The sequence below is a fragment of the Poecile atricapillus genome, chromosome 2, assembly GCF_030490865.1.
Source record: "Poecile atricapillus isolate bPoeAtr1 chromosome 2, bPoeAtr1.hap1, whole genome shotgun sequence".
Classification (NCBI taxonomy): domain Eukaryota; kingdom Metazoa; phylum Chordata; class Aves; order Passeriformes; family Paridae; genus Poecile; species Poecile atricapillus.
Genome location: NC_081250.1, coordinates 76,529,576 through 76,549,411, shown reverse-complemented (window position 1 = coordinate 76,549,411; position 19,836 = coordinate 76,529,576). Strand labels below are relative to the sequence as shown.

The following is a 19,836-nucleotide window of genomic DNA, read 5'->3' as shown; positions in this document are numbered from 1 at the left end:
CACCCATGCAGTCTGTCCCACTTCTCAGGTCACACCTCTTCCAACCCATGGCTTCCCAAGCTGTAGGCAGATCTTGAAACAATACAAAGCCCTTCTGTACTACCTCACTTTTTCTGCATAAAGCTGAGGTGAGGAGGATTGGAGCTGTCAATTCTCAGACTAGCATTTCTGTTCCTGCAGCAGGAAGCACAAGGAAAACTTGAGGGCACACCAACCCAGCCTGGTGTCTGTTTAGAATCCTACACAGCAATGTGTTAGTTCGGGCCTTAGAGAATCAGCATCTTCATAAAAAGCCCACAGTCTAACAAATGACATTCACTGTCAGTTCCACCAAGATGGATAAAGCCTGGCTAGAGGGTGGACCTAGTCACAATATAATGCCAAGGATATCTGGGCTGCCACTGCCCTTGCCAAACCCTACCAACATGTAACTGAGTGAAAACTGGCTCCTTTCAGATCTTTATGGGTTGGTATGTTATGTTAGCACTATAAATTTTAGTCCATTGAGACACAGAGATACGGAAGGAACAACTCAAAAATATATGTCAATTGAGGGGAAAACATGATATACAAAAGTAAGAACAATTTTTTTCCCTCAATTATATGAATAATATGGGTGCTTAATATTCTGTCTTCATTCACTGGTTGCAAATTCAGGTTTGAAAAATAAAAAGGGCAAATACAAGAAGCTCAATATTTGGAAATATTTTTTTTCCTTCTGATCCCTCTGTCTCCAAATTACTGCCTGTTTCAACCAGAACATCTACTTCTAGCCTTCCCAGCCTTTGTACAAATTGCTGCTTCTTCCCTTTTGCCAGTTATCTCTTTCTAGACAAAACTGTTATGGGCAACAGACAGTTGAAATACAGACCAACTAGTGAAATCTTCACTTGCCCTTCCTACTTCAAATACCCACAATGGTACTTGGTCTTACTGTTAGTAGCTTCAGAATTATAGTATTAGAACTACAGTCATTTGGCAGCTATTTTTAGCAAAATTTTATTATGTATGTTATGATTTAGGCACAAATTCCATAGTGGAAATTTTTCAAAGGCAATAACTTGCCACTAAGAAATTGCATATATTGATTCTCTGACACAAAACATTTTGAATCTTAGACTATTATCACATAAAAACCTGATGTTTTCATTGTTCTGAAAAGATTGTTTCATCTTACCAAGACTATTACACATATCCAGCAGATTTCAACTCAGTCAGGAGACTAAATATGCCTAATTAGCTTAAGAAAAACTGTTTCCCAAGGATATAATAATACAATTTCTACAAAGGCTGTACCATTATGTCATGGAAAGGAAAAGCATCAAAAATGTTTTTGTGGATATTTTTGGGAAACTTTTAAAATCTGCTACCACCTTTGGCACATAAAGTTCATGTATTGTTCCACAAAATTCATCATTACACATATTTGATTCTTTTGATACTCCACTGAAGCTGAAGCATATTACGAAATATTGGGTTGATCTTCAACCCTCAAATATTGGGTTCTACCTCAAAGTTTGGCAAAAATGATCCTGTTTGTTTCTAGAAGGAAGGTGTATCTAAACCTGCCATTGTCTTGCACAAACACCTGAGACAACTACAGTGCAGCAAGTGTGCAGAGGGCCAGCACAATTCTGGCAGAGAGGGGGAAAACAGTTCTATGATATTTAATAGATTTACAGCAGGTTACCACTGGAAAATCAGACCTTGGCTCAGACCAATGATAGGAATTATAATGCAAACCAAATAAAGGCTGAAGGTTATGTTACTAAATCTAATCTATACAGACTGATCATGACACTGTTCCAACCTATGTTTCCCTTTATGGACTAAAATAGTACAAATAAACAGTCTTCATGCATTCCAGATCTCACTAACCCTGAAGCTTGTGAAATTCAATGTCATGATTGAATAATTAATCCAGATAATATGGTTTTACTATACCTCACTAAACTGTTGGCAGCATCAGGATCATGTGCTGTTACTGTGCCAACAGGAGTCCCGATCTTTGCATTTTCATAGACTTCCATGACATAGGAAGGCATAGTGAAGAGCGGGGGTTCGTCCACATCGCCAACGATGACCTTCAACATCGTTACATCTTTGAATGGTCCCAAGTGCGAAAAGCGAAAGTCAAGGTGAGTATTTGCTCCTTCTATATTAAGTGTATATGATTTCTTTTTTTCATAGTTGAGTGGCTGTTGGCAAAAAAAAAAAATTCTCAGAGCCGTTCTATTCTCCAGTTTAGCCTGCTAGTAACTTAACATCTTTTCTGTTTAACTTAAATATTTCTTCATGATACTGGAAAGAGGTGATAATCTTTGACATTCTGGCAGCCACTGCCATACCTTGTATACAGAAGATATAAATGTAGCAGGATGGTTTCAATTTTTCTGTACAACAGAATATTGGAAAATATACTTGTTTTGGCAATAACCCAGGTTTTGGAATGAGCCTCAGATTCAATTTTCATGATAATGTAGTGTCTGGATTTTGTCACCTTTTGGTTTTAATCAGTAAATCCAAAATCCTGAAAAAGGTAGAGACTGGTGTATTCTGAATCAAAATAACTTCACATCTTTAATAAAAAAGTTTCATAGACAACAGCGTGGACATTAGAATTCTTTTTGGGCATCTCTTTTATCCTCAACTGAATAAAGGCAACTTCTTGCAGGAAAACAGTCACTTATGGTAAGAGACAGGAACTTTTATGACCAGGTGATTTTTCTAGTGAATGTGGGTGTAGTGGCTACAGATGTAGTCTGTCTAACAGTCTCAAAACACAGTCATATCATTAAAAGGAGTTGCATATGAATGGATTTTTTTTTGCAGAACCAGAATTTTTATTTATTATAGCATGATAATATAATTCCACTGATACCAGTATCCTTCTGTGTGGACATGAAAGTCTGTCTAACAAAATCTCTTAATCCAAGTTTAAATCAGTATTTCCTGTCAGCCCAAGGAGTGGCAAAGTAGTACATCAGGCAAGACATATGAGGAACTCAATTTATGGCTTGTCAATGTCAATGTGTGCTTTGTAAATGAAATCTACAATAAATTTGGCTGATGATATATATATATATATATATATGATGATATATAAGAAAAACTGGTCAGGATTTATATTCACTTTGTATATTTTGTTTGATTTCTCCTCTGTGTACTTAAGGACAATTAATTAATTCCCTGATCTCTAACAGGGCAAGGCTTTTGTAACCCCCACATTCTTTATTTCCCTTTCTTGAATGTAAAAATAAAAAGTTTTAAAGGCATAGAAATTTACCATACCCTGGTAATTCTATTACTCATTATACTGCAAGAAAAAGCTGCTAAGTATGCTACTAAAGTCAATTCATAAAGAAATATAAGTTTAATAAATTCTAACTCACATTCGTTAATTTATAGGTTTTTTTTGTTATGAGCAGTGAAATATTGAATAGCAATTTTAATTTCTCTACAGCATATATATTCTAAGAGTAAATGGGTTTAAAATAGACTGCAACTTATATCTTTGATGTCTTTTTGAAAAATCCAGTTTATACTGACAATGACTGAATTAACTTTTACAGGAAGATTAATTTCTCTCAGAAAACACATAAGGAATGACACTAAGTCTTGTACTAACATAAATTCTTTCTTTTATCTAGTTCTTTGACCAGACAATCAGACAATAACACTTTTTGTTTAAGGGAATAATCTATTCAGATAATCAAAAAAAGCTGACATTTCAAATATAGCCAGAGTAGTTTTTTGCTTTCATTTGCTTTTTTTTTCTTCCTATAGCATCTCATTCATTAAATGTAGATGTAAGGTAAGAAACAGACTTATCATGTGTTTCTAGACATGCAAATAATTTCTATATTTACTTAACATAACACTGAAGATCTTAAAGTCTTCCCCGGAAAGAAAGCAAAACATTTACATTTAAATGAATTAAACAGAAGTTTTGTTCATGTTTCTTATTTTCCCAATGAATAATGTCTTTCCATGATAATTACCAACATAACTTTAGTATGTATGATTTTCATGCCAAACTGAAAATGCCAAATGTAGTTCTAGTGACCAGTTACAGGGCTAACTGGAAAATGCTGCTGTGCATTATACCGTGCTTTGAGTTTCTAATATGAGACTCCCAAAAGCAATGTCATATTAGGGTAACTGTAACTCCCAAAAGGCGTTATAGAATTTTATGAGAAATAACTTTTTCTTGAACATTTCCAGACTCACTATACAAAATGCAAGAGACATGGGCGGTTAGACACTTGTTCTGGGAAGCCTGAATGATACTTGCTGACTTGAGGTCAGGAAAGGTCTAGCACATTTTTCTGAAAATTATGACAAAGGGGGAGCATGATGAACATTCTTTTTTTTGAAGGATACAGAGAAAAATGGCTTTTACTGGGCTATTTTGTTTGGGTTTCCTCCAGTTTCTTACTCAAACAAGGCAATGCATGAAGTAAAGTGGAAATACTTCATGACAGTTTGTAATCAACCCTTTGTGGAAGGATCTTTGAGACTGAAGAATGGCTCGACAGGTCTGTCAACAGGAAAGATTATGAAAGTGCTGGATATTTTGGGTCAGACCAGAATGAGACTAGAAAGGATTCTAACACTCAGAGCCTCTGCATACCTGTTGAAAGGACTAAATGGAGGCACTGAAAAATTCTATTTTTCCATCAGAATCTCACATAAGGGGAGTTTTAATATTTTGATGAGGATGTCATGACATTAGACACAATAATATATTTACTTCTGGCTTTTCTGATGTGTCTACTGTAAATTCTTCTGGAGAAGTACTAGAGGACAAATTATTCTATTCTATTGTCATAGAAGGCACTGGTATCTGACACACAAAACCAAAACAATTTTGTTCTTAGTTTAGATCATTTATTTTGGGTGGGCTATCAAAAAAATCAGCTTGAAACCCAATCTAATATAAAAGCCATTACAGGACACAGAATATTATATACTTATTAAACTGCATGCAAGACCTGAGTAAAAAAAGAGAAAGAAAAAAACCAAGAAAAAAAAAAAACAAGATCACTTTTTTAATACTGTATAAAGGAATAAGGTATCTGAAGAAATAATGGAGGTATTATACACAAATTTATGTAACTTTTAAGTGCCAAATTTCTACTCAACTGGAATATAGGATTACCTAAACAAAACATATATCTTCTTGTCTTGATGTAAAAATGACTTTAATTATTGTCATGTGTATGCAAAGAAACAGGCAACATATGCTTTTGTCATATTCTAAATCACAGCAAAATTTTTTTTTGAATCTACTTTGCCACAACCAGTGAGAAATTTGATTTAACAGATTTTTACATGTCTTTCATTTTGTTGCACATGAGTTTTGAACATGCATAAGTGTTGCAGTTAATGAACAGTAGGCATGGTGAGCATACAATACTAATTTTAAGAAGAAATAACAGATTATGGTTTTAGCTACAACAAGGCCATTAAGAAATAAATTCAGTGGTATAAAAAAGACAATTTACTTTTATGTGGTTGAAAAAGGTGGGTATTACATAACTTTTAGAAAAGACACTGAGTTAAAGCTTTTTAAGATACAGAAAGAGATCTTTTAAATATTTATGAATTATAAAAATAATATTTCCCTGAGTTAGAAACTATTTTTACTATCTTAAATACATATATATCTATCTGGAAGCAAAAAAAATACATCATGCTTTATGATAGCTTTTATTTATCCTCTTCTTTCATATTTTCTCAGGATTTAATTTCTTCAACCATTAATCAAGACCAGAATACATATTAGTAATTTTAAATGCGTATTAGCTTTTAATTTGTAGGGTCTATGGATATATATAATTGATAACTACAAGACTCAGCAAACCCACATGAGAACTCTCAACTGACTGGGACAAATACAGGAATTACATATAAATGATAACTCTGTAATAGCTTGACCAGTAACATTTTAAGTGTTTAGCACAATACTGGATTATTTAGATACCAGATGGAGAGAGAAATCAAATAGTAACAGTCTATGAAAACTGAATTACACATTTGTTGCCACAGATAAAGTTTCTATGCTGAGATTCAATTAAGCTAGGCACAAAAATAAAATTTTAACATGAATTTTACATCTTCTATGGCTTACCTTCTTCAGCGAGAGAATTCCTTCCCTTGTTTCTTTGTCAGTAGATATGGAGAACACGCCAGAGCCATCACCATTTATAATTGTGTACTTCATGTCTGCATTTGAACCAGTGTCTGCATCATTTGCTTTGATTTTTCCAACTGCTGATCCAACTTGAGCCGACTCAGGAACATACAGTTGATAATGTTCTGAGGGAAAAAAAAACAATAGCTTGAACATTTTCTAGTCAAACTAAACTAGAGAACCACTATGTGATTGATAGATGTCTGAGTCAATGAAAGAGAATTTACATATTTCATAAAGTGACAAAAAAACTTATGAACTTATTTAGATCCCTGAAAGAATTCAAAACCAAATTGTATTTGATTTGGGATGCCTTCATTCCCTATTCAAAATACAAATTAATGTAGAATTTTAGCTTTCACAGCTATTACTGTATATCACATAATACAGAAATTACTTCATAGCAGTATTTTTACAAGTTTATATTCTCCATAACCAACATAGATATATTTCACCAACTTACAATTAAATGCATGGTCAAGTGAGTACTTTTGAATTGAAAAATAATGTTGCATTTTTTCCCAAAATCCTATAATTTTTGCAACATTGCATCATTTTCAATATGTAATTTTTACTAAAGAAAAATGTAATAAATCTTAATATTTTCCTCTTTGCACAAAAAAATTTAACTTTTTTCTTTCTTTTTAACTTTATTTTCTGTAAATGAAAATTAACATAATGGGTACAAAGAAGTATTACACCTTAGTGCCCAGAAAAATTTTCCTTTACAACTATGACCTCCTTTCAGTGTTTTTTTAACCTGTAAGGTTAAAAATTAGTGAAATATTTTTTGAAAGATAATTTTCTTAACTGTCTCTATGCTTTTGTATGAAGTTTTCTACATGGTACAATGTTTTCTGGTCCTTGCCACAAGGAGATAAACGTGGCAAAGAGAAATAATATCATTACATGAACCTCAATCTCCATCTGCAACTAGTCCAGAAAAACTTCAAAATTAAAGATTTCTCCAATAATGCTACCCTTATAATACAGCAGGGATTATGAAATCTACCAGAACTGAAAAGAATAATTTGCATCCAATGGAAGGTGTGCACATACCAACAACATCCTCATTTCCCATCTAAAAAACCCCAATCCAAATGCTTCCCTAAAAGTCTGCAGAGTTTACATCAGAGTCCAACCACCAACACAGTAAAAAAAGCAAAATAGCTTCTGTCATTACATATTTTCTGAAACTCTAACAGGTTCCTTTTAAGTTTCTTGAAGGCATTCTGTGGCAGTGAATCCAATAGTGCAAAACTGAGTGGCAAGATCAGCACATTTGAAAGTGGACATATAGAAGTCAACATGTTGTTATGGTTTGCTGGGTTTAAACCAGATAGCATGACTGCAGAGGTGCCCTTGTTAAGCATGTAGAAAAAGAAAGGAAAAATTTAAATTGAATTCAGAGATTAAACCCAAAGTGTGGCAGAAACCCACTACAGGTTGGATGGATTGAAGAAATTATCAACCTACAGAAGCTGCATTTAAAAAGGGGTAGATATCATCACTAAAATATAGCTGAGTTTACAGAAACCTGCTAGAAAACAGAAGCTTTAATTATAAATGTATCTAGTTATTGAACAACTGTTCCTAAACCTATTTGTTGTTTTGAATTAATTTTTTCATACTAGTCCATAGTACTAGTAAATAATTAGTGGTGCAATAAGGATGGACAAGTGCCCTAATCTTTGTTAGTCTAAAGGAAAAGAGAGGTTTCATAGGTAAAGAAATAAATAGTTATTATTAATTTTGGAAATCCTAAGGAAAATAAAATGTTCAGCAGAGCAAAATACAAAATACAAAAAATACTACCTAAAAATTCAAATGCACAAAAAGACAAAATTCAGCAACATGAATTAAACTATATTACAGACATTTTTTTAGGCTAGTGGTGAAACTGGAAATGTTAAACTCTAAATAATTGTAAACTTTATTGCTAGAAAGAGGAACTGATGAAAGGCTCAATTGAGCACTGGAACAGACTTCCCAGAGAAAAGGTTACAGTACTAAACTTGTCTGAGTCCAGGATGGATTTGGACAATGCTCTCAGCTACATGCTGTGACTCCTTGGGTGTTTTCCATTGGGACTTAATGACTCAGACGGGTGCCTTTAACTCAGCATAATCTGTGATTCTGATTCTATGAATGTTTCCTTGGGCATTGGATAAAGAAAGTTTGACAGGACATTGTAAAATATGGGATGTGAATTTACAGTTCTGTGTTGCAAACTACGAGTCTGTCTCAACCCTCTAAAACAATTGACTGGGAAGATAGGAGCCCTGAGGATCAGGTATGATCAGTCTTTTCCACTAAATATGACCATGCTGAACAGATTGTTCTTATGCTTCCAGCATTGCAGGAACTGTTCATTCCAACTGTATGCTTCCAAGAATTCCAGGAGCTATTGTGAAGCAGAAATCTTATGGGGATGGTCTAATGTTTTCTAGGGGAGCTGACCTGTTTCTCATAGGTCAATAATCTTGGCTGATTCAGTTCTCAGCTTTTATCACATTCACTCACATGCATTCCCTTTGCTCATAATATGAGGAAATTAACACTCTTTTCCAGATAATGTACTGCATGGGATACCACTTTGCAGGACTTTAATCTATGCTAATTGAAACATTTTCCAAATTCATGTATATGATCTTCATCTTTCAATAAACTTTATGGCTTATCTGTCATTATAGTACAGAAATAATTTATTTATCTTTAGAACCATATACTTTCATTTCAATTAGCCTACAGGCAAACTCCAATGCTGTGTCTTACTCTGAGAAAAGTAATTTCTCTGTCTGAACCTCTCAAAAAAGAAGTGTAACAGTATTTAATGAAAATCAATAAGCATATTATTGAAATTTTTGTATGCATTAATCCATTCTATTCTGTTGATCATTTTGACTTACTTTCATAGGTTTCAATGTCTTCTTGAACAGTAGACGTTACCATACTTAGCAATGGGAGGAAGAGATATAATACTGAACACCAGCTTGGGAAAAAGTGTTTATTACAGTGGAGAGCAGGGCTGCTACTCAAAGGAACCTGGACACGCTGGAGAAATGTGCTAAAACAAACATCATGACATTCAGTGATGGCACCAGGGGAGGAATAATTGCATTCATCAGTACATGATGGGGCCAGCCAGCTGTAAAACAGCTTTGCAGAAAGGGACCAAGGCTTTACGAGACAAGACTCTTAATTAATTAAATCTTAAGTAACTTGATCTAACTGAACCTGCTTTAAGCTGCCCTTAAAGATTGCTTTTTCAAGTCTCATGTGAACCTATGATCCTGTCATTTATGAAGGTATGTCTCATGTTTTCTGCCTGCCATCTTTGAGAAAACCAAAGAGGAACTTCAACTGTGGACTGTGCTCAATCTTCCTTGGTGGCTTTCTTTGAGAAAGCTATTCTTCATTCACAGAGCTGTTTGTTTTCATTACATGTAATAGATTATTCTGGATTTCTCTTTTGAGACTGCAGTCTTTTTAGAAGCCTATTTATCACAGTATGTCTTGGACATATGTCACATGTTCCTTTACTATGCTTATTTTTAATATAATAAATCCAATTTTAATCCATCATCATTATGAGTACAGAAACTTTTATTATTGCAGAAGTTCAGTCAATTTTATCTCTACTAATTTTAATCTGAATATTCTTTTTGATGCCAACATCTCTTTCATAAAACTAAACTAAGAAATTTTAAGTGGTATGTTTGGCTTACTCTTCTTCCCTGCCAAAAACCCCAATGCTATTGCACTTTCTAAATGTGTTTGAATTATAAGTGAAGTTACTTCTTATTTACAAATATGACAACCATAAAACTTCAAAACTTAAACCCTTCAAACTTTTGCTTGCCTTGAAAGTATGAAGAACGTGGAAACCTTAGATCAATTTAAAACAAACAAACATTCTTTGATACAAGAGACTCCTTTGGCTGAAACAAGACTTGTACATCTCAATGTCCCTGCTTTTTACATCTCAGTGTAAAACAGGAGTTATGATTGCAATTAAGATTTTAATCAGTGATTAAAGAGTTTATGTTCCAGGACACTTTGTCTTTAGAGACAATAACTAAAAGTTTTTGAAATCTTTCTCATGTCAGAATACTGAATTTTGATCTTGGAGAACAAAGGTATTCTGGTGTCATGGGGTTCCTTTACCTTTAAGAAAGTTAAAGTTGCTGGGGTCTCCTGAGAGTCTTTTCTCCTGACCAATTATCGGTCATTGCTGAGAATTGACAGCAGTTTTAGCCATTGAAAAGTAAAATCAACTTGTGAACCCCACCTTAAAGTGTACACCCAGAAGTCCGTGGTTGTTCTTTGTTCCCTGACTGTGAAGGGTGGCGGAGCTCCGGCTGGCCTCCGGTTCTTTGCCCAGGCCATGCGGCCGGGCCGGGGCCGAGCCGGGCCCGCCGCGTCTCTCGTCTCCCGGCCGGGAGATGGGGCTTGCCCTGGGCCAGGTCAGGCTGGGCCGGGCCCGGCCCGATCTCTGGTTCAGCTGGAGGTTTTGCTGTAACTACATTCACTAGAAAACTGCTGAGTGAAGAAGGAAAAGAGCTCTAAGCCTGCTGCAAGCAGAGACGAAGACCACGCTCTAAAGCAGCTATGAAGAACTTTCCATCGCAGACGGCTCCAGCTCCTGTTCAGCAGAGATCACTGAACCATCTACAAAAGCTTGGGCAAGATTTTAACTCTTTCTTATCCAGATGAAACTTGCGGATTAATCTTTTCATCCAAAGAGAGAAAAGGAGAGTGATCAACATGAAAAAAGACTTTATAAACTACTAGTGGCAAGAAAGAAAAGAGACTTCAAGAAAGGTAGAGAATTAAGAAGATGCTTTAATTAAGCTGAAATATCTTTCTGTTAAAACTATAGAGATGAACAATGAAGTCCTGAAAAGAACTCCTTTAATTCATAATAGAGTATGGAGAGGAATAGAGTGTTCAAAGTGTAAATTTGAGTAAAAAGTGGAGTAATTGTGGTATAGTGAAGTGCTGGGAGATTTGAAGCCTTGAGAGGCAATGAGAAAACTGTTTTCTAGTGAAGCGTACCGAAACAAATAAAAAATACTTTTTTGCCTTTGACTCACTTATCCTTAAAAATGCTATCCTCAAACTCATGGCCCATAACACATTTCAGAGTGATATGAAATGGGAGAGGTAGGCTTTAATAACAGTAGCTCTGAGCAGCTGATATCAGAGAAACGAAAAACTATAGCAAAAATAGTTTTCTTGTGACAAACTCCATAAATTAACAGAAAGGAACTTCTGTTTCTTTACAGAAACTGATAGAAAGACTGTAAAGAGAATTGAGAATAAAGAGAATAAAAATTATAAAGTTTTTGTCTCTGTTGTCATGTGAACAAAAGAATGGTGAACAGTGAGAAATGAAAAAGTTTTTTCTAAAAGTTTATTCTAGTGTTCTTATAGTTTGTCAATAAACTTTCTTTACTCCTTTTAAGTTTTATGCCTGATTTGCTCTCATTTTAATCCATATCTCACAGCAAAAGAGAAATAATTCTTTTTTCCCCTTTTTTTGTTAATTACTGGTTCAAACCCACGACATTTGGCTTCTTGATGTTTATTTTAATAAAATATTATTATGCCACTCATAGGTAAAAGCAGAAACATAAAACTGGGTTTCTCCTGGATTTTCATATTCACTACTTTCCTGTAGGTATTGAATCCCCAAATACACATTTTCCATGCAAATAGTATGGAAAAAGGAGCATATGCACTTCGTAATAATCACTAATGAGGAACTTAATTGTTGGGTGTGATCTATAGCAGTCTCTAGAGGCTGTGCTCTGTTCAGCATATTTTATGCCATTTAAAGGGGGACCATGACTGCATCACACAGCTTGGATAAAGCAGAGAGCAATATCAACACCTGTAAAGGGTTAAACTCAATTTGGAGTTTATTCTGTGTTTGTTTGTACTCTTGCTCTTTCCTGGCTCTAGTATACCTAGGATTGTGATCACATTGGGGTTTAACTTCATTGAGGACATGAAAATTAAGGCTTTCCAAAGAATACTCCTCAAAATGGAGTGGTCTTGCTCTCAATTCTCCACTCTGAGAGAAAAACAAAAAACATTCCCTCATTCCCAAAACCATTACAGGCTTATTCATAAACCCATAGAAATGCAAACAAACAAACCATCAAAAACCTTCACTTTTTTTTTTTTTTTTCTGTCTAGAGTGTTTTGAAGTTTTTCTTATATGTATGACATGTCATTCATAATGGATCTGGTACATAAAAATCCTTATGGACAATACTCAATAAAATGAAATAAAACTCTATGGTACTGTTATGAGTAATGCTGATGCACCTAGGTGGTGCTAAAACTCAGTACATAGACCACATATTTATTAAAAGTATTTAATCTGACTTCGACGTAAGTATATTTTTCCTCCATCAAACTTCCTTTAATATTTGAATTCCATAAGCAATTCTGCCACCAAATTTTATTGTCATGAATTTTCATTAAAGGAGAGTTTTACCATAAGATATCTAATACTCTTGAAAATTATTGTAATAAGTTCATTAAATTTTACAGTAAAAACTGATTACAGAAATCACACTTCTTCTGCTCAGGAAACAATATCACGAGATTTCCTGGGTGATCAAATGCCATTAAATGACTCATGATATTTCAGTATGATATGAAACAATTTGGTAGCTTTAACTTCAAATATTGTGCAAATATCAGAACATACCATTCTTCTCACCAAAAAAAAAAACCAAAAAACCAAAAAAAAACCAAAAAAGAAACAAAAACAAAAATATGAAGAAGACAGTTTTAAGACAATTAAACAAATCACTTCAGACAATGTTTTCCAGTCTATGGAAGCATACACTCAAAGGTACATATACTTTTATTTCACATGTCTTAACTCCTTTTTGAACTTAATGAACATATCTCAAGTAATGTGTTTTTTATATGTCCAAGGCATCCCTTAGACAAATTATTGATTCTAGCTCATTACAAAGACACAGTGTAAGAGTAATTTTAGAAAATCACTCAGATCAGCAAGAGTTGTCTATTTTATCACTCCCTAAAACAGCTTGTTGTCCTTGTGCTAGGACACTATCACTTTGCTAAGCAGGTATTTTAAATACTTCTAGAGAACCAAACTCCAACATACTTCTTCGTTTAAAACTAACATCTTCACCACAACAGCAGTTTTCCCCTGTTACCTTTGCTCCTGGCTGTTACAGTCAGGAGCAAGTTTCTGAAAACTGACAAAAATAGAAACTTGATACTTGCCCCTCATTCTGTTTCTGATGTAACACTATAGCCATTTTCAAAAACAACAAAAAAAAGGTCAGGGCCTTGTGATAATTCTCTGTAAAGGCAGAAAATCAGTATACTTAACACTAACTGTATTCACAAAGGAAGTGTCACTCACTCAGGGAAGCCTGAGCACTGACTGAAACCTGAGCACACACCTTAAAACCTCAATCAATTCAACATATATCTACCTTCAAGAATATGTGAGAAGAAAAATACTTTTCAGCACCACTATTATGTTGTGCAGCTATTACATCAAAATGTAATAGTCACACAGACGGGAAGTGATGAGCATGAAATAAGGAAAAGATATTAGTCTAATTATAATGAAAAAAATCTTAATAAATAAGTAACCTTTAAAAGTTGCTTAAAAAACAGAATACTTTTAGTTACTTTAAAAGTAGAATAGAAAAGTAGAATTCTTCTACTAGAAAAGTAGAAGAATTAGGAAATTGTTCCTTATACTCCCTGGATACTGGATCATTGCTGGACTCATCAACATGCAGACACATAGAATGGCTTGGGTTGGAAGGCATTCACCAAAAGACAATCTGGTTTTAACTCCTCTACCATGGACAGGGACACCTTTCACTAGACCAGGTTGCTCAGAGCCTCATCCAACCTGGTCTTGAACACTTCTAGGGATGAGACATCCAAAGCTTCAATGGGAAACCTGTGCCAGTGCATCCTGATACCTAGTCTAAACTTACTCTCTTTCTGTTTAAAAATGTCCCCCTTTCTGATGTCATTACCTGCCCTTGTAAAAAGTTGTTCTCAATCTTTTTTTGTTAATCCTTTTTACATACTGAAAGGCTGCAAAGAGGTCTCTCTAGAGCCCTCTCTTTTTCAGGTTGACAACATGAGCTCTTCCAGATTATCTTCATCAATGAGGTGTTCCAGACCTCTGATCACTTTCATGGCCCTCCTCTGGACCCACTCTAACAGGTCGATATCTTTCTTGTACTGAGGACTCCAGACCTGGACACAGCACTCTAAGTGGAGCCTCACAAGGGCATAGTAGGTGGGGATAATCACCTCCTTTGACCTGAGGGGTGCAACTCTTTTTATGTAGCCCAGGTTGCAGTTAGCTTTCTGGGCTGCAAGCCCACACTGACTGTTCACATCCAACTTTCCTCCCACCAGAACCTCCAGGTCATTCTCCTCAGGGGTACTCTTATTGAGTTCTTTTTCTAGTCTATTTTCATGCCTGGAATTACCCTGACCCAGGTGCAGACCTTGCACTTGGACTTCTTGAGCTACATTAGTTTACATGGTCCCAATTCTCAAGCCCATAAATGGCACAATGATCAGGATTTAGATTATACTAGATAGGAAAAAATTGTAATTTAAAAAGATACAATTGATCAGATGTCAGCAATCTTAAGAAAAACCAGTTATCATGTCCTTATCTTGTTTTATTTAAAATCTGAGTTTCCTGAGGATGCAAAACTTTTGCAATCTTTTTAACTCAATAGTCTCCAATAATTTTTAATCCTTGTCCAATTTCAGGCAAATCTAAGAGAATGACAGAGACCTGAAACACATTATGATTCTATAAGCCTCTTAGCAATTACTGGATGAAAAAAGGAGAAAGACATGCTAAAAATAATCAGAGAAAATTTTGCTTTCCTCATCACATTTGGCAGGAGTCAAGTGGTAAAAGAGAAGGCAGATAGCCCTGGACTAGTCACCAGGTAGGACAGGACAGGCTGCAGCCCATGGCAGTGTGGAGTGAGAATGTGCTGACAATTCATGACACAAAGTCATGACAGTTCTCATGACAGGAAATCATGAGAACTGGATCTACTACATGGAACTGGGGATTCAGAAATGACCACACTGGAGTATGAATTTCAAAAGAAAATGAATAGCAGATACTTTTACAGTTAGTTAGCTAATGAGTTATATTAACAAGGCCAGATAGTGGATACCTTACTAGCACTGAGCAGAGTTAATGTCTGCTTCTGGGATGTGAGTTTACTTTTTCAGAGCTAACAGGAGTATCTTCATATCACATTCCTATTTAAACATGGCTTTGCACTTTTCATACAATGATATTGCAAAAAGAGAGGCCAAACTAATTACGCATATACATAATTTCATGTTATGTTTACTATTGCCATGAAACGATCAAGCCTCAAAAATCAAGATTTATAAAAAGTGTTTTAAGTCATGAGTTGTATTTCAGTTCTGCTTTATCCTGGGGAACTCAGCTAGATGTATCAAAAACCAAAATCTACAAATTAGAGTCTAGACACAGCAACTATAGATCTACACACTGGCCAGAATGTAATCCTTAGCACTTGACATATAAAGCATGTCAATAGAAGCCTATGCCTAGTGTGATGATCTTTATGCTATCAGAATCTCCTCATATTAAACTGAGCAAAACAAAGAAAATTTATTCATCTTAAGCAACACCAGAGAGAATTCTTGAAAGAAAAATATACAGAATACTCTGATGTAGTTCAAGGCTGATAACACTGCCATTAGAAGATGGAATATCTTCTGGCAAATTATGAACTAAATTATGACTATGAAATTAGGGCCCTTAGTCATCAACCACATGGATCCATCAGTGGTAATACTAACAAGAACTGAGAGATGCAAAAATCTTCCAATGCAGAGCACTGTCTGTCAGCCTACATTGAATAGATAATTCATTTATTACTTGTCTCCTGGAAGAAAGGAAATTTATGATGTTGAAGGAAATCAGTATTGTACAAGACACACAAGAAGTAATTGATAAGCAAAAAATATGTGAGGTTTCAGGCTATTCTGCTGAATTCACAACCCCTTTCCTACTTTTGAGACATACTACTGTCTTGCAATCAGAATTTTTCAGCTATGTTTCCTATACCAGAAATAAGACTGATAAAATTATACAGTCCTGTTTCATATTATTCCTCCAAGATTTTATTTATATTTTGGAAAACTGTTGCTCTTCTTTTAGGAGTTTCTGTGAAAGGAAGTCAGCTCTATTTAGAATGAATACAGAGAAAACCACAGTAAACCCTTTCAAACAGATATATGTACAACCTTTATTTCTAAGTTGTGGTTTAAAGTGTTTCTTTAAGGGGAAAAATCCTGCACATCTTACTGCATTTTGCATCTCTAATGAACACTGATCTTCTAAATCCAGAAAGGTACTATCTTTTAAATGTATACAACAAAGTATATTTATAAATAAAACAAAAAATAACAGCATCAATCAGATGTACTTCCCAGCATGTTTTCAAGTAAGGTACTCATACAGTTAGAATCAGATTCAAAACTCACAAGTATGGTAACGGAGAAAAGGAAACTAACCAAAAGAAAGTCTGTGGTTTAGCTGAGGCTCAGCCTGTCCCAAGGGTTATACACTCGATATAGGCAGTTTTGGTTAGCACTTCCCTTGAATTCAATTCTGAATGTGACAAGCCTCAGTAAGTTTCATTTAGCATTCCGTCTAATAAGGAAATTGAAGAGAAATTTAACTGAAAATTATGGCACACAAAGGAAACAGAGGAAAAATGAACAAAGACATTATTTATTTTAGTGAAAGACTTGTGTATATAGTTCATGATGGTAACACAGCCTTTTTTAGACCAACTGTATTTTCATTCTCTATTACTAATATGTAGCCACTGCTCTTTTGCAAGGTGTTTAAAATATAGTTCTTGAAAAGGAGAAAAGAAATAATGTCACTCATAACTGCATATAGGAATCTTCTGTAAGGAAAGAAAGAAAATGTTCAAATTCTTCAAGATTTGTTCTAGAAATAACATTTTATGTTGAAAAGAATAAATATTAAGATGCAATTTTATTCTGCCTTTATAAGTTTTCATTAAATGTGAAATATTTTGTAATTTTCAATGATATTAGAATCCCTTAAAATGTATAAATTATAATATAAACATTTTATGTTTCTTTGACTTCTGAAAAAAGTATTAATACAGATAAATGCATGTGCCAATGTACATTTCTGCTTGCCAATCAGTTTGCTATTTAAACCCTTCCATTCAAAATAAAAGAGGACAGTTCTTGAAACCTGATAGGTAGGGATCCATTCCTGCATCCATTGAGTCTGCAGGAAACTTAAGACATTCTGTCTTTTTAATTTAGCTCTTGTTCAAAGGTAAGCCTTATCTTTTGCCTTTCCAATTGTTAGGAAGTATTAAATAGAATGATGGATGCAGTGAAGAATTTGTGAAACACAAAACCAAAAATATTGTTTTTAAGGATGTGATTGAAAAACTTTATGTTTTCAAGTCTTTGTGAGGCACAGAGAAGATACTCATTTCTACAACACTCTTAATAAGCCTACTTACTGTTTGGCCAGATTTTATATAACGTGTATAACCTGGGAGCTTTGTTTTTCCTTGGAGCCTTGTGATCTATACTATTGTTTATAAATCTTTTCATTCAAACAGCTTAAGGCATTTCCTGGTGGATGTACCTATAGCTACCAGGCCATTATGTTCTACAATAGCTCACACAATGTCTGAGCCAGATTACAATATTCTTGTTGGCTTTGAGTGAATATGCAGAGAAAATGCATTTATGTTCCAGAAGAATTTTGAATGAATTGTCGACTGAATTCAGAATTCCTACAAGATTTCAGCTACTGTGTCAGATCAATGTGTACCCAAAGTGCTGGACAGAAATTAGTTTCCCTTTAGTGGTCGCATTAAGACATTCTGTTCTGGTATTTACTCTTGATATATTCATGTGATAATATTGTTTAAAATCAACACCAACAATTAATTTCACTCTGACAAAGTCAGACTTGACCATTGCACAACAATAGTGGCAAACACCTTAGGTTTTGACCAGCTGAAAAGTAGTAATTGATCTTAAAAGTTTAGTTTGGTATAGAGAAAGCAGAAGCAAAACCACTTGATAGATGCATATGAAGTAGCCAAAGGCATGTTGTATTAAATATTTTATTGAACAGCCTTTTGCTGCTTTCTGCCATAGGAACATCATCATTCCCTCGTGGGATCAAAATCACACAGTTTTTGAAATATGAATTTAACAAGGACTGGACAATAACCCACATATGAGAACAGTGTATTTTTGTAACCCATCTCAATATTATCCATTGGTTATACTGAAAGAAATCTTTACTGGTTTCAGTATTTTAGCTATGCCGTCTCTGTGCTTTATCTGGAAATACTGGAAAATTTAGAAATGTTAGTTAATCCAAATGCTTTCCAAGTGGCCTTTCCCCCATGAATCTGACTACTAACTAGATTTCACTAATGGCTTCTTACTTCACTGAAAATCAACATGATTTTCAAATCAGTTATATGTTGAAATTGTACATACTCTGAGGAAACCTGGGTGGATTGTCGTTGACATCTGTGAGTGTGATATTTACAGTTGTTGACCCTGACAGCCCTCCGACCTGCCCAGCCATATCTTTGGCTTGAATGACAACGGAATAATGCTCTCTGGCTTCCCTGTCCATGTTGTGCAAGGCAGTCCTGATGACTCCTGTGAGGGAAAGAAAACAAACAAACAAAAGATCAAGATTTGCTTCTTCAAGCAAAAGCAAAGGCTGGGTATAACTTTTCTTTAAAGGAAAGGAGGAGTTAAGCTGTTTTCAGTTATTTGTGCCATATATATACATGCATAAAACACAACTCTAGATGCTGCTAGACAGTAGACCTGCTGGATAATGTGAAGAATTTCAAACAATATTTATTAAATCAATTATTATTAAATAATTAATCTAACATTCGTAACATTCCAGACCCAAAGTTACATTGCCAAAAGAACAGTTTTTCTCATCTAACTCTTTAAATAGCTACTTAATAGAAAAACTAATTACTTGGAACTCTTACCCAAGGAATAAGACACAAGGTGTTTTCTAACAAAATTCTAACAAAATATAATTTCTTAATTAATATCTTAATATTAATCATATCTCTTAAAACTACCCCAAAGCTAGATTTTCTTATTTGAAAATTTTTTAAGATATTTAGTTTTGTTTTGGATACATGTCAAGATTAGATTTTTGTTTATGCTTGACTTAATAATTGCAAAGTAAAACGTAAGCTTTTTATTGTTATTACTATGTTAGAGAGAGAAAACCAATATAGAATGATGCTAAAATTCTATTATTTTTTATCCATCATCATCAGAATTTTTTTCACATTTAGTTACCTATACATATAGAAGCAAAGATTAAGATAAAAGTAGGAACAGACAACTCTGTTGGCACAGCTTCAATAAGGAGACCTTTTTCACCTATGATGATACCCGTAAATTAAACCTGTTAATCTCTTTGATCACAGACTGACAGAAAAATCATGGAATTCAGTAAAGAGAAATGTCAAATGCAGTAGTAGGGAACC

At 34.5% G+C, this 19,836-nt stretch overlaps 1 protein-coding gene across 2 annotated transcripts in view; it reads right to left on the bottom strand.

The window, feature by feature from the left end:
- The window catches only part of CDH18 (cadherin 18), a 168,737-nt gene that overhangs the window by 46,908 nt on the left and 101,993 nt on the right, over positions 1-19,836 (bottom strand). For both annotated transcript variants that reach the window (XM_058831761.1, XM_058831760.1), the window contains exons 4-6: positions 18,806-18,973; positions 6,134-6,321; positions 1,945-2,198 (exon numbers count right to left, since the gene is read on the bottom strand). In XM_058831761.1, the coding sequence (XP_058687744.1) occupies positions 1,945-2,198; positions 6,134-6,321; positions 18,806-18,973 (610 nt within the window). The remainder of the gene's footprint in view (positions 1-1,944; positions 2,199-6,133; positions 6,322-18,805; positions 18,974-19,836) is intronic.